Below are 15,221 nucleotides of genomic sequence, written 5' to 3' on the forward strand. Positions count from 1 at the left end.
GGACACAAATCTCCCTCGGTTCCCAAGGGAGCATTAGATACTTTAGAACAAAATCCAAAATACTGACAAAACCACCTAGAGCTTGCAAGAAAAATGTTAAGCGTGGCAGCGCTTGAACTCCTACATCCTCTGCTGCGCTCAAGCACTGCAATCAGGATCCAGAGTTCAAGCTCCAGCCCTCAGGACAGATGCCTACAACTTCCCCCCCAATGAACTGAGCACAGTTCATTGTCTTCCTGCTAAAGAAAGGCTAGAGAATAAAAACAGGAAGGCTGTATTGTGCATGATAGCCATGGAGTTTGAGCAATGGCCCAAGACACAGGAAAACACAAGACTCCAGGCCTTTTTTAGTGAAGTGTTTGAAACGTTTTGAACTTTGATTAATTTATGAGTTCAAACCTTATTAAATAAACAAACAAACAATAATTAATAGTAGTAATAATAATACAAACCTGGATTTCTATGTGACGAGGGTTATCGATGAACTTTTCTATCAGTAAGCGATCATCGCCAAAACTTGAAGCAGCTTCTTGAGATGAAAACCTAAAACCTTCCCTTAAATAAGGAAAACAAAAAGAATAATCCATATTTAAAAAGTTAAGTCAAGTTCTGAAGTATACAAGGTGAAGGAACACTTACTCATTGCAGTCATCTGGCAGTCTTCATCAATCAACACACACATCCAAAAACCAAGTTTTACCATTTGCATTTGATTCTCTAATGAGTATTCCTTTTTAATTTCTTTTCTTACAAAGACCAAAAAAAAAAAACCCCACGAAAAAACCCAACAACCATTCTCAAAGCACAGAGAATTTTTGTGTGTTTAAAAAGTCTGGCCATTTATGACAATTACTTGTATGAATTTTCTTTGTTGGCATTTTGTTCTGCAAAAGTAATAAAATAATTGAATTTTAAAAACCAGTAATTACAAAGTACTTGTTATACAGAAGTAAAGGTGAAGCTCACCATTATTTAAGGTACACAGCCCTCTTAATATCCAATAGCAGCAAAGGTTAGTTGCACATTAATTAGATGAAAGAACTGCAGATGTAATATTGCAGACCTTGTAAATTCAATCACTGAACACGCAACCTGAAGATGCAATATTTTACTTTACAGAGCATACCAGCTGTACTACTAGTTCCTCCCTGCATTAAAGTATAACTGAGTGTTATACTAGGCATTCCATATTCTTCCCTCTATTTTCTCTTTTAATTACTCAAAGAAAGATTGTAAGATACTGTATCTATTAACTTATTTCTCATGGCAGAAAGATTACTCCTATGGGGCACAACTGCTGACAAACAACTCCATGTACAGCTTTCTTAGGGTGAAATGTACCATAATGCAGGGACCCAGAGGCTCCACAGAAGTTTTCTACGGGCTCTTTTAACTGGCATATTAGTCCCATTTGTGTTGATGCATATGGAAAGTTTGGGGTAGATTTCTGTGGGATTGACTACTGAAATGCAGCAGCCCTGATATTTGTGCCCGGAATAAGAACTACAGCACAACTGAGTAGAAGTTTCCTTGCTTTCCATCTCCTGAATCTAGTTCAATTCCACAAACAAACCCTAGACAATAGAAACGTGAGACAGGTACATTCACAGTATAAAGATGTGTATATTTAAAGGTATTTCTTTACCTTCTTTCAAGATTGTGGAGTAATATACGCTATAATTTTGAGAGATTATACTCAATGTACAATCTTTCCTAAATTCATATTTAACTTCAACATATTGAATTACTTAATAAAGAGAAAAAGGGACATCAAAATTTGTGATTCTGTACACTACCTGATCTGTCCAAAAAACCTAAGTGAGGTAACAAACAGCCATACACAGTGTTTCTTACTGAAACAGATTTAGAGCTATTTTAACTCCTATATCAAAAGCTCCGTTTCCTTTTGTAAACATTCCATCAGACAGTTTTATGCACAATTGACTATTTTTCCTTCATTGAAGTATGTGCTAATTAGAAATCTAAACTGCAATACTTGTTAAAAAAAAAAAGGTGCCTAATTAACTAATCCATACATCTGTAAATCTTTTTAAATTATATATAACAGGAATGACTATCTCAGTCAGGTATTCTGACCTTGTTTGCATCTTACAAAACTGTGCAGTTGCATTTGTTCAGCGATAAAAATTACTATAAATACACTTCACCTTCCTTAAAGAGATCATACTAACCAAATGGAGATGGGTCTGAGCCTCTTTATGAATATTTTTTAAAAAAAGAAAAAAAAAAAGCTGTTTAGGCTAGAGGAGAATTTGTATTTGGATCATTTGCTTTCAACAAGCAACAGCCCTACAGAGCCTCACTGCAAGGAAGATGCTCCCCGCACAGCAAAACTGTACCAATATGTGCGACCAAGCCCAAAACTTTCCTGCCCACACTAACCCCAGAAGAGAAGCGGTGGGGAACTTGGGACAGCAAAACCTGAGCTTAGTGCCCCTGTCTAGGCCCAGGTACAGTTTACCATACAAGCAATATGTTGTCTGCAGCCTAACCAAGCTCTGATGTTTGACATGACACAATCATTCAGGCTGATGTACCGCACCTATATGAAGACAATCGTTAATACCTCTATGCTATGACTCAAAGAGAGACTCCGGTCAGAGTTTGCTCTGCGCAAACCCACAATCCAATCACTAACCACCTACTAACACGGCTTTCTCCAGCCTTCTGGTGCCAGCCACCAGTGCTAGAGCAAGGGGCAGGGAGTGCGGAAGATAATTATTGTCCATTAGACAAGATTGGATACCCCACCCTACAGGGACACCAGCTGAGCCAGTATGCAAGGAGGACAGCAAACAGAAGCAGCTAAGACGGGCTTTGGCAGGAGATACTTTTGGTAGTTTCTCCTAAGGAGGAGTGGGGGGCAGGTGGCATTTTGGTTGCAAGTTATTTATTTATTCAGGCAACATTTTCTGTTGATTTAAGGTTTTTTCTTAGGTTCTCTGTAACTCTTAGTGGCAGTTTTCATTTTGTTTTTCCTATATGCAGATTTGCTGCTTTCATGTGCTTCCATTAGCTTCTGCTAGCTGTTTCCCAATTTGTAGATTGATAGACTGGTTCATGATGAAAAGGGACCCAGAGCTGCCTGCTGCAAGGATGATTCACACTCCAGGTCAGCCACCTGAAGACAGGCACAGCCAGGGAGCCGGTAAGCTGGAGCACTGCTGACCATATGGCACCATGCGGTACACATGGTGACTGCAGAGTACTCATCACACCCATCAGATACCTTGACCCAAGTTGGGCTTGGAGCAGGGGGGGCTGAAAGGCCACCACAGCCCACACCTAAGGTGGGCAGGGAAACACCACTGCCTCTCCTCAGGGGCAGGGTGGGTTATGCTGGTGGGAGCTGCACACTAGTCAAAGGCTGGAAGCATCAAAGGAAAATTCGAAAGAGGTCCACCTCAAGCAGCTGTACATAAAGGCATGTGGCCAAGGAAACAAGCAGGAGCTGGAGCCTGCACGCAGACACAGAACCGCAGCATCCTTAGAATAACTGACACGGTAGGACAGGTCACACAACTGCAGCGCTGCAGCGAATGGCTACCCAAGCTTTAAGACAGACAGCAGGACGGGCTTGCCCTTTTTATGAAAGGGCAGGTCAAATACACGGATCTCTTCTAGGGAAAGGGCAAGAGGGCGAGAGCTGGAAGGTCAAGGATCTGGATCAAGAGGCCAGTAAGGGTAATACTGCAGTGCAAATTTGTTCTCAGCTCACCTGCTCAAGCTGACAAATTCTTCTTTAAGCAATCTAAGTCTCCAAGACCTTGAGTGTTTGTGTGATTTTTGTTTTGGGGTTTTGGGGCTGTGGGCTGGTTGGAGGGGTGGTGGTGGTGTTTTTTTGATTTGTTAGTGGGTTGGAGGGTGGGGGGTGGCTGTTGGTTCAGGGTTTTTTTTTAACAGGAAACTAACCTCTCTGACATCTATTGGAAAAGCAATACAGAAGACCACAAGCAAGCTGGGAGGTTTCTGATGGATGTTGGGGACAACTTCTCAAGACAGACATTAGATGGGCTGAAGAGGAATAACCAGTAGCAGAAGAGGATGGAATCAAGGATCTCTGGAGAAATCAACCCACATAAGTCAGTAAGACCAGATGGGATGCTAAGAGAGGTAGCTTATGTCATTGTGAGACTGCTCTGTCATCTTTGAAAGGCTTTGGAGGTCAGGGGAGATTCCTGATAACTGGAGGAAGACAAACATTGCACCCATCTTTGAGAAAAGCACAAAAGAATCAGGAGAACTACAAGCTGGCCAGCCTCGCTTTAATTCCAGGGAAGAGTCAGGCAGCAAGGTTTCCTGAAAGCTATTTCTAGACACATGAGAAAGTGACTGAGAACAGACTGGCTTTACCAATAGTATCATGCTTGACCAATCTACTTGTCTTCCATGACTACACCTATGAATTACAAGAGAACAGTAGACATGTCCCTCAACTTTAGCAAGACCTTAACTGTCTCCCACAGCATCATTGTTTCCAAGGTGGAATGTTACAGTCTACATAGGTGCACAACTAGATGGGTGAAAAACGGGCTAGATCATTGGGCTCAAAGTTAGCAGCTTGTCCTCTACCTCGAATCCAATACAAGGGAATTTCCCCGGGAATTTATTACTCTGGAACCAGTTTAACCTCTTTATCATTGACCTGGAATGCACCACCACCAGTCTGTGGACCATGCTAAAACGGGGTCATCAATATACTCAGGGGCAAGGCTGCATTTCAGAGAGACCTAGACAGTCTGGAGGAATAGGCTCACAAGCATCTTACAAGTTTCCACAGGAATGAATGCAGAGTCCTGTACATAGCACAGCCTAACCCCGCCGGCATCAGTACAGGCTGTGGAACTGACTGGCTGCTTAAGATGACTTGGAGGTCCTGGTGGATAACAGGCTGTGATGCAAGTGAGCAATGCACCCTGACAGTAATGAAGGCTAATCGAATAGTGGGTCGTATCAACTGCAGCACCACTAGGAGACCAACAGCAGCAATCACTCCCCTTTAACTCAGCAGCTGTTAGACCACATTTGAAATACTGCGTCCAGTTTTGGACACTCCTAGTACTCAAAGATGCTGATAAGCTCAAGTAAGATGGTCAGAGGGCACCAGGACTGACACAGTCAGGTAGGCTTGTTGAACCTGAAAGACAGCAAGGCTTTAGTGGACATCTGATAGCAGCCTTCCAGCACTTAAAGAGGAGTTTACTAAGACAACAGAGCCAAGCTCTTTATAGCAGTGCACAACAGAAAAATGAGAGTGGCCATAAATTGAAGTGGGGAGTTTCCAACTGGATATAAGGAAAAGAAAATTACCGGAAACAACTGAGAAATGGGGCAGGCTGTTTGGAGAGCCTGGGGAATCTCGACGCAAGACCCAACTGGGCCAAGCTCGAAGCAACCAGCTTCAAATTGAGTGCTGATCCTATTCCAAGGATGAAGCTGGATGAGATGATGTCCCTAGGTCCCTTCAAACATGCACAATTCTATAAGGAGAAGAACAGGATGTCTTTAAAGGTTCCCCCCCTCCCTACAGTACTTTTATTCACACTGAAGTTGTACAAAAGCATTTCTTGATCTCGCCACAAGCTTTCTTGTGGCTGTCTGAAGTGACATAGCCCATGCAAACTTTCTGCCTCCAGCTCCGAGATCAGCATTGCTGCTTTAATTAAAACAACCACTTTCTTTGGAGGCAGCCAGGCACTAACAAAAGACTGCAGTCATTATGTAATATTTCAGTTTCCAATATCAGGAAATAGTAAAAGAAAATAGTCTTTTCTTGTCAAGGCCAGAATTGGAAAGGCCATCTAGTTAAAAACAGATGTTTGATAACCAATTGTACAGTAGAATCCCTCTAAAACCATGACTAGTAAGTTAAATAACCAATAAATACTCAAATGTTGCTTGATTTTACACTCAAAGCTAATATCCATTGCTTCAGCTTGACTCCAAATTTTAAAAAAATAAAATTATCTAGTCACAGCAGATTACATATGTTTACACATGTAGCTAGCATGGAAATCTGTGTTTAAAAAAAGCAGGTTTTAGGAAACACAGTTCTTCACACATCCAGTTGATTCCTTCCCCTTACCTTAACACTTCTACAGCACATACTTGTGCAGGACAGACCAAGGATACCAAACCCATACACTCCTATTTTTGCACAGCAGTCTGACAGGCCAAATGCACTACTTTGGAAAGGTAATAAAACTCAATGTACAGGCTTGTATTAAGGAATCCTGTTCAGTTTTTTAAAGCACTGTCCTCTCACACTGCACACTTCGTATTTCCTTTGCCTCTGGAGGTAGGGGACTCAGAATGATTTGTTACATATTATTCCATTTCAACTTCTTCCAGTTCCACTGCTCATTCCTTCAGAGCCATTGGAAGATTACAACATCAGGAAAAAAACTTCAACAGATGTTTCTGAAGGAAGGTGGGAAACTGCAGAAAATTATTGCAGACTACAAAAACAAATTTGCTAGTAGTTGTCCCACATATCCTGTTGTACCATCCCAATGAAGAACAACAACTGTGGAACAGCAGAAGTAAACACAGCATGGTACCACAGGACCGCAGAAGAGAAATTATACGGGGTTCTTGGAATTTGAGAGCAGATGTTTAGCTTACGTTCATAAAATTGGCATTAGCACCCAGAAAGAATTTCAGTAACAGGACAATTAATGTTTTCCTGTCATTATAAGTTAAAAGGCAAAATCTTTCATCTCTAAGTATCTGTTGCTGGAAGCTGCTTTGTTGAAAGCTTTCAAAACAGACACTCAGTAAGCTTGCAAGATTTCAATATCTAGGAGAAGTTACAGAAGTTGGGGGGGGGGGGGGAATTAGCAGAAAGCTCCAAATCTCTCAAATGGGAATTGCTAGAAGATAATTCAGTACAAATTTCCAACTTAGAGGTTATGTTTGCAGCTGAAACTACTAACTAGAGAAACTAATTTCTATCTGCAAATCCAGAGTTTAAAACAAGGGCCAGTAGCTCCTGTAGGATACTGAACCCACACACCAGTAAGTATCTGTGTGTTCAAAGACCCATCACAATCTCTGCCAGAAAATTTAAGTCTTTGGAGAGAATAGAGTCCTCAAGTGAATTCCTTTTCAGAGCTGCCAGCAAACCGTTTGAAGCCATGAAGCCTAATGACTTAGTTACAATTGTTATAAGCATACTGAAAGCAAGAGAGCCTTCAGTTTCTCCACAATCAAAGAAGGAATGATACAGAAAATTTCTAGATATTCAGACACCTACCCTAGTCATGTTTTGTTGAACTTCATAATGAACTATATTTGGAAAGCACTTTTGGATCAGGCTCTCTGGGATGCAAGCACAGAGGCTCTTCCTATACAAGACCGGAGCTGGGATGGATCAGCTACACTAAGACAGAAGTACTTTCAGATACATACAGCAGCAGAACTTTCTCAGGCTGTGAAAAACCTACAAACCTGAATTCAACGTAAACCGCTCTCCAGAAATCTGCACTTCATTTTCAATATAATTTCAAGCAAGTATCTATTATGTGTAGAAAGGGCATCCTAAATTCTACTTGTTCAAACCAAGACAACTGACTAGGGATTACATTAGAGTGAAGAGAGAGTTATTTTAATTTCATATGTGGGTTAGTGGCTTGAACTGTACACAAAACTCCACACTAGAACTTGACCAAAATTTGGAAAAAACAACAGAAGTGAGAGTTAGGAGGGATTCGTATCTGAAGAAATATAACAGCAGCCCTACCCAGATAATGAGGCAGGGGGCAACATGGCAGCCTTCCACAGTCACATGCACATGAAGTGCTATTTCAAGAAGAAAAAAAAAATAATAATAATTCTAACAGTGGTAAAACTATTCTAGTATTTCTAACTAGAAATACTAGCTGAAAGTTACAGAAATCTTAGCTATAGCTGGAATAATATCATAATATTTAGAGAATCTAACAAAATTTTAATCATTGGGGATATTTACAAGATGTGAAAGATGAAGCACCAGTAAGTTACCACAGCGAATAATTCTGTAACAGTAGCAATTAAGTCGTTCAGATAGGTCTTTACCATTTCCAGTGGCTATTTCCATGTCACACCACACAATACATTTAAGCCTTCTTTTAATATTATGCATAGCCAGTTGAGACGAGAAATTTTCAACTATCCTGAAAATCCAAAAGCATGTTTCAAACAAAATTAGTTTATACAAGGGCTTTTTTTTCATATAGCATTTGGAATTAATCCCATATGACAAAGCCAAAACAAGTTTACAAATCAAAATGTTATCAACAATTCTTCACACTCATCTTGCATCTATGAACCCTGAAATACAAAAGGCCATTCAGATACTGGCTTTTCAGATTCTGCCCATAGCTGAAAATTAGTTTATTTTTAGGATTACATGGATTTGATGCAGCAAGACAATACATGAGGTCAACAATTTTTTATGTATTATTAAAATGATCAGATACATTGTTTTGTCAGTAACAAGTCGAGTCACCTTCAAAACACTCAGTCGAATGTTCTTCAGACACAAAAAGGAACAATCTTAGTTCCATAACACAATTAATGGACACATACAACAAATCTTTTACAACCTCATAGGTATTTCTTCAAGACAGACTATAATAGAAACCCAAATGCTCTACTTCATAGGTAAATGAAAAGTAAATCTGTTTCTATCTTCGGTTCTCTTAATCTCGCTTTAACTTCCTGCAACAAGTATTTTGCTAAGTTAATTTTGCCTTCATTGCTGCTTACCCATAAATGTTAAAATAAGCATTTCTCCTAGATATAGGATCAGTAACTAGTGTTGATCTGCGACTCAGTCTAGGTGTTCTTTCTCTTAGCACCTTTTAGATACTACTTTATAAAATTACACTGTAAAGACAAGGCTTGCATAACTAACCAAAAGGATTATTATAAGGACACCACTGGCAAATAATAAGGAGCTGAATGGTACTTCAAAGGCTTTCCACAAACAAGGCAAGCATCTCAAACTAGTATAATTAAATATCACTGGGTCAAAGTAATATCACTAAATTAATCTTTTATGCAAATGTACAAAGAAGAACATCCCTAGCTAGTTTCTGTTGATATCAATCAGCTCTGCCAGGTGACTTTCTAAACAGTAACCACAACTTTTCTCCAAAACAAATTAGCAATCATGACTTTAGATCCAGTTTTCAATTTTTAAACAGTTACTTTAATCGAGTTCCTTTGCTCCTCTCTGAGCAAAACAAGAATGAATGCCTTCCTTTCAAGTCCAACAGATGCAATTGCTGCCTGAACAAGATCAAGGCAGTAAATTTGGATTCTAAAGCAGTGAGAACAAAGCATCCTTATAAGCACACAGGTTATTCTAGATTTTCATTCTAATGCACAAAACCTTATTTTCCTATTTAGATTTGAATATAAATGGGCTAGAGGTAGCAAGGTACACAAAAAAAACCCCAACCCCATGTTTTCTTTAATTCTAAAATTTAACTGCCAGCCATTCATTGTCCTTTTTTCCTGTTACTAGGTTTGGAGAAACAGAAAAATATGACAGGGAAATCTTGCAGGTGACTAAATTGAACTAATGAAAATTTGAGTTGTACTTTGAGTTGATTCTAGCATATGTGCTGCTCTCTCTATGTGGAAAGGAAAACACTTAGAAGGTTATCTAATTTTGGATCAAATAGGCTTTTTGTTACGAGTCTTTGAAAAAATCCCAGAACACATTTTTCTGTAACATCAGTGGCACATGTGGTGGAAACCAGGCTCCTCACTGCCATAATATCAGCAGAGAATGGACTGTAAAACTTCGAGTCGTAACATTGCATCGTGAAGTGTTCAGGATTCAGACAACCATTAAGAGACATGAAAATGTCTGTGTGTTTAAACAAACATTGTTTCAAACAAGCAAAAGCACAATAGTTTGCTGAGACAAATGTTTTAAACGCAGAAGTATGCAATTTATTAGAGCACATTCTGGAAACACCGTATGTGTTTCCACACACGAATAATCAAATAATCAGTCTCATCAACTTTAACAGAACTAATGGCATGCATTAACGTTTGAGAACCAGGGCCAATAAATATTCTACCTAACACACAGACAATACATCAGCATTCTGAAAGGCATACAGCAAAATGTTACTTACAGTCTAAATTTACAGCCTATCATTGGACTAAAGGCAGTTTTAAGTGATGGTTTTTTACTCAAATTAATGGACCATGTTTTGTAAGGTTTATGCAAACATTAATTTTAAACAGACACACGCAAACTCCCAAAGTATACCACTCACTATACGAAAGGGAAAAAACCAAATAATATCCAATTTCTCTGTCTAACATTTCATATATGCTTAACTGTCAGCTCACAGTGGCTTAATAGGACTTCAGTAACTGCAGCATTCATCAAGGCAAGCTTTCGGACAGCATCTCACCTGGTCTCTTCATCATCCCAAGCGATTCTCATGCCTTTCCCACCACCACCTGCTGAGGCCTTGATCATGACAGGGTAGCCTAACAGCGGGGAACAATTAGACAGAAGTTCAAACTTTGTTCAGTTGGTCAGAGGAACATGACAACTGACCACATGTCCAATAATGCCAGTAGACAATAACTTCGTTTATTAAAACACTTTGTTTGGAGGGAGAGGAGAGATTTTTCTTTTCAAGACTTAGCTGTCAGTGCAGTGATTTGTGAAGCCAAGAAAGGTTGTCTTCTCCATTTCATTTATACCAAAAAAGCACGGAATGAATTATTCCCAAGTAACAAAGTGATTTATGAATAAAGACATCTGACCTTTTTAAACTCACATTTCTTTAGGAACAAAATTTTCTTCCTTTGTTACTGCTGAAATAAGCTATAGCTGTAATAATTTTTTTCAAAAAAATTACTAGCAAAAATAAGCAGCAGATCTTCATAAACTATTAGTCAGGAGATTCAGTAAGCAAAGCTGTATCTTACCAGCACTTCTGGTGCAATACACTTTAAATAACAGAGCACCTCAAGGGCTGTGCTGCTTAGACATTATGTAATAGTATCGCAGAAAACAGATCATTACATTCTCCCCCTGCAATAAAAAAGGATTTTCCCCGAACTGACAAGTAGTAAGAAAAAGTGAGCAGTATAAGTCTGACAGCATTGTGCATAACTGGTAATATTTTACTCTCAGAACAAGATGCCTTAATATGGGTATGAGTCAGGACCTTAGTTTTCTGAAAGCTAGAAAAGTACAGTAACAAAGTATGCAGTTTAAAAGCAGATTTAGTAATGATTGTTTATCTTGTAGTACAATATTTTATTTCAAAGCAACTTCCTAAAACAATTTATTATTCGTATCAGTGAACTCCACCTTTCTCCCACATGAATGTACAGAAATTTGAAAATTAAGGAGCTGATTAGAAAGTTTTTGACATTTCTGGGATAGCAGAAGATTCTTCAACCCTTTGATCTCCACTATGTTTAATGAAAATCATAACATTAAGCCAAATAGCAGACCAGCTGATATTGTCTGGTAAGAAGAGTTCATCAGTCCTTGCCAATTGAAGATACATTCTATAAAAGACTTTGATCTGGGGACAGAAATGGACATTTGAATATGGTTCCCAGTAGAAATGGTCAAGTTTGCTATCATATGTGTAACTAATGTTTACAGTTTCTTTCTGGAATGTTGGTCTACTCTTGCTCTGTCAAGTGACAGCAATACAGTACGCCCACCTCCTCCCCAAAGTCATTTAATTGAAAGAAGGTTCAGGAGAAGATAATTAAAACCACCAAGATTTGGGGGGGGGGGGGGGGGGGGGGGGGGGGCATGATGCAAGCATAAGAAACAGAGTAGTGTTGATTGGAAGGCAGGAAAGCAGTAACGGTACAAGAGAACACTAAATTAACAAAGAAACAGCAAAAATCAATAAAATAGTTTCCAACATAACATGTTATTAGACAGTGAAACCCCATGCTACAGAGTATTCATGTGGCTGAAAGCTGAAGAGAGGTAATAGATAAGCATATGTAGAGCACAAATCAAGTTCCTGTAGGCAGGGATGACCAAAAGGCTATAAATTGTCATGCTTTAGAGTGTAAAGTAATCTCTAATTACTAGGTATAAGGGCAAGACCAAACAGAGCCATACAAATAAGCTTGCTCAAGTGTCTCTTATGTCTTCCTATGAAATATCTGATGCTGCCCACAGAGGGGTATGGGGTAGGTCACAGAGTAACAATGGGTTCGATCCAGAACTATACCAAGTATTTTCAAGGCCTCTACAATTCCAGAGAAAAAAGGGCATGCGCAAAATAATTCTAGATTGCATTCAGCAAACAGCGAAGTTCAACTTATTTTCATGAAATGCAGCATATGCAATATCTACATGAGTACAATTTATCTACGCTGTAGCTGCTTTTCCAGATCCCTGGCAACTGCCAGGCTCCTAGACAAGTCACTGGCTATCTTGAAATAAAGGAAAAAGCACATCTCGTATGATTTTCATGCAAGAAGCGAGATTTAACTGGGTAACACTAGTGAACTTACACCTCTGGCAACACTATCACCAGCCAGAGACTCTCTCCAACTCAAGAGGCTGCAAGTCTGAAATTCTGAAATAAGCATTGTTTTATGCCTTATTAAGGCAAACTCACTATAGCAATTTCCATCACCTAATCTATCTTATTCAGTGTTACATGTACTTGAAAAAATCATCATCAATTATGCTAACAATTTCACTCTAACAGTCTCTTGAATGGCTTGCTGATTTTAATTCTGTAAGCAGAGTGTCATCCTAATTTACTGTTCTTTCGTTTCAACAGCAAAATAGGCATGTTGGCAGTGAGCCTTGGTGAGTCTTTCCATGCTACAGAATATTAAAGTTCATATATCACAATTCAAATGGTTAAATTATCAGACAGGATGCATGGGTTACTGGTATGACTCACCAAGTGTAGGACCACTTTGCTTCCCCCGCCTTTTACGTATACCGATTACATGCTGACCACCCTTGTATACAAGGCAGTTAAAGATTCCAGAGAGCCGCAATACAGTTAAAAAAAGTAAGGCCTGTTTTGAAAAGATACATACAACTTTTTAGGTTGAGAAGAAAAATTCTTTGCAACAGACCTCTGCAAGCTAGGATGACGATTAGGCAGTCCCCTGAAAATAAGGGCATTTGAATTTTTGCTCAAATATGCCTTGACACACTCCTCGATCTCTGGGGCACTGAACTAAGCTAAACAGCAGTTCTTCGGCCAATACCAAAGACTGATGTGTGCTAAGACAAGGAAGACTTTGTAGAATCTAAGTTTTGTGTCCATATGGGGTACAGGATGCTGGGATCAGGATGCGTCACTCGTCATTCTCCTAACCACTTTTGCACTATTCAGCAGCAATCAAGATTGCTGAAGTATGCTCACATGGATTGCTTGGATTAGTTGTGGGAAGGGAGAGGTATGCAAACAATTTCCAACAGCATTTATAAGGACTCATGACAACAGCAATGAATAGTCTCACAAAGCAGGCACATTTTTGAGTAGGTGTTAGGTTTTCAACCCTTCCCTCAAATTAGATGCCAACTTACATGAAATTAAAATTGCATGTAAGAACAAAAACTACTCTTGTTCTATAGTTTTACATTCTTGTGACACATCTGAAGGATGGGTCTAAAAAGATCGTAGAAGGCAAGAAGGTAAAAAGCTGTCAAATCTGAAGATCATCAGGTTTACTTTTGCTGTTAAATAGGTACTATTAAGTTAGGACTGCTTTGTTTCCAGGGCCTTTACTATTCTGAGAATCTGAATGGTAAACAGAGTAAAACTTCTGGTGTCCCACAGCTGTTAGTTCCCGCCCTTTGCCACGATAGTTTTAGATGTCATTTAACCATTTTTATAAAGTTGCAGGTAGTAGACCACAGACTGCATTGTGCAGTATCAGTTTGAGCAACATTGCATGTGGCAATACCAGATTCTTTTCAATATCCATTACTGGAAAGCTAGTACCAACTAAACCCATGTCAAACGAAACATGACAAAAACATGGTTTTCACCTCTTCAGTTTGGTACAGACTTTCATTTAGTTAACTGCTTGCACTTCATAGTTGTTCAATCCTTTCAAACTGAAGAGTAAAACTTTCTGGAGTTACATCAATGCTTCAGAAATCAAGAAGCCAGCAGTTCTTAATGTACAACTTACAAACAGACTTAAAAGTAGCATGGGAAAAGAGCCAACGGGATTAAGCACTACAGAAGGGATCACAAGAGAACAGCCCACAGAGACAAATAGAGAAGAGAGACTATAGAAAGGAGCCTATACATCAATTTGTGCCTGAACTTCTTCCAAATCCTGATTTAGTCTAATATATCTGTCACATTCTCTCTTGACAACTTGGAAGAGCACATCTCAAATGAGGGGCAAAAGGTAGGTTTTACTCCCATACTGACAAAATTTGTATCCTGAAATAATAGTCACTGAAACAGGTAAAAGCAGTGTCTCAACCCTTAAGTGCCATGCTCCACTACTACTGGATCTTTGGACAGAACATAGCAGGGAGAAGCAGGAAAAAATGCAGGCAGCATGAGAACATTACACAATATTTTAGAGTTTTAAGTGCTGACCCACAATTAATTTCTTTTTTTTAATAATTACTTAAACATTCTTGGAAGACTGACGCTCTGGATAAGTGAAATTAAAAATAATCTGAAAGTATTCAATTGCATATCAAGTGCATTATACATGAAAACAAATGCATTAAATACATAAGAGACTTCAATTTCATCCTATTTTAGATCCTTTGACATTAAAAATCATTGGGTTTTATTCCGATCAGTGGTCATGATTAGACAGAAACTTAACCAAACTGATCAACTGGTCGAAACATGGGTGGGGAAAAAACTAGAAAGGACATTTTTCTTTCACTACATGCCATCATAGTACAAAACTTTTTTTTATCAAAATGGTTTAAGAATTTGCCATCTAGATAAAGCACCACCCAGCTGTCTGTAATTGACTTTAATATCTACATATTTAAGACTGCCTGGATATAATGACCTCCAAAGTGCTACTGATGTCAAAGACAGGAACCAGTCAACAGAACACCAGAAGAACTCAGAAGAAAATTAAGCACGAATACATTTTAAAGGTTATCTAGGAAGCCACTGAATGCCTTCCGACTTACATTAATCAAAACTGCTTTAAAAATACTTGCAGGAAATCTTTAAAAAACAAGAGCAAGA

General features: G+C 39.0%; 1 protein-coding gene across 3 annotated transcripts in view; it reads right to left on the bottom strand.

Moving 5' to 3' along the window:
* PCCA (propionyl-CoA carboxylase subunit alpha) overlaps positions 1–15,221 on the bottom strand; it is a 300,837-nt gene that overhangs the window by 190,822 nt on the left and 94,794 nt on the right. For all 3 annotated transcript variants that reach the window (XM_030036718.1, XM_030036719.1, XM_041128639.1), the window contains exons 9-10: positions 10,440–10,518; positions 453–555 (exon numbers count right to left, since the gene is read on the bottom strand). In XM_030036718.1, the coding sequence (XP_029892578.1) occupies positions 453–555; positions 10,440–10,518 (182 nt within the window). The remainder of the gene's footprint in view (positions 1–452; positions 556–10,439; positions 10,519–15,221) is intronic.

The sequence above is a fragment of the Aquila chrysaetos genome, chromosome 14 (genome assembly GCF_900496995.4).
Source record: "Aquila chrysaetos chrysaetos chromosome 14, bAquChr1.4, whole genome shotgun sequence".
Classification (NCBI taxonomy): Eukaryota; Metazoa; Chordata; class Aves; order Accipitriformes; family Accipitridae; genus Aquila; species Aquila chrysaetos.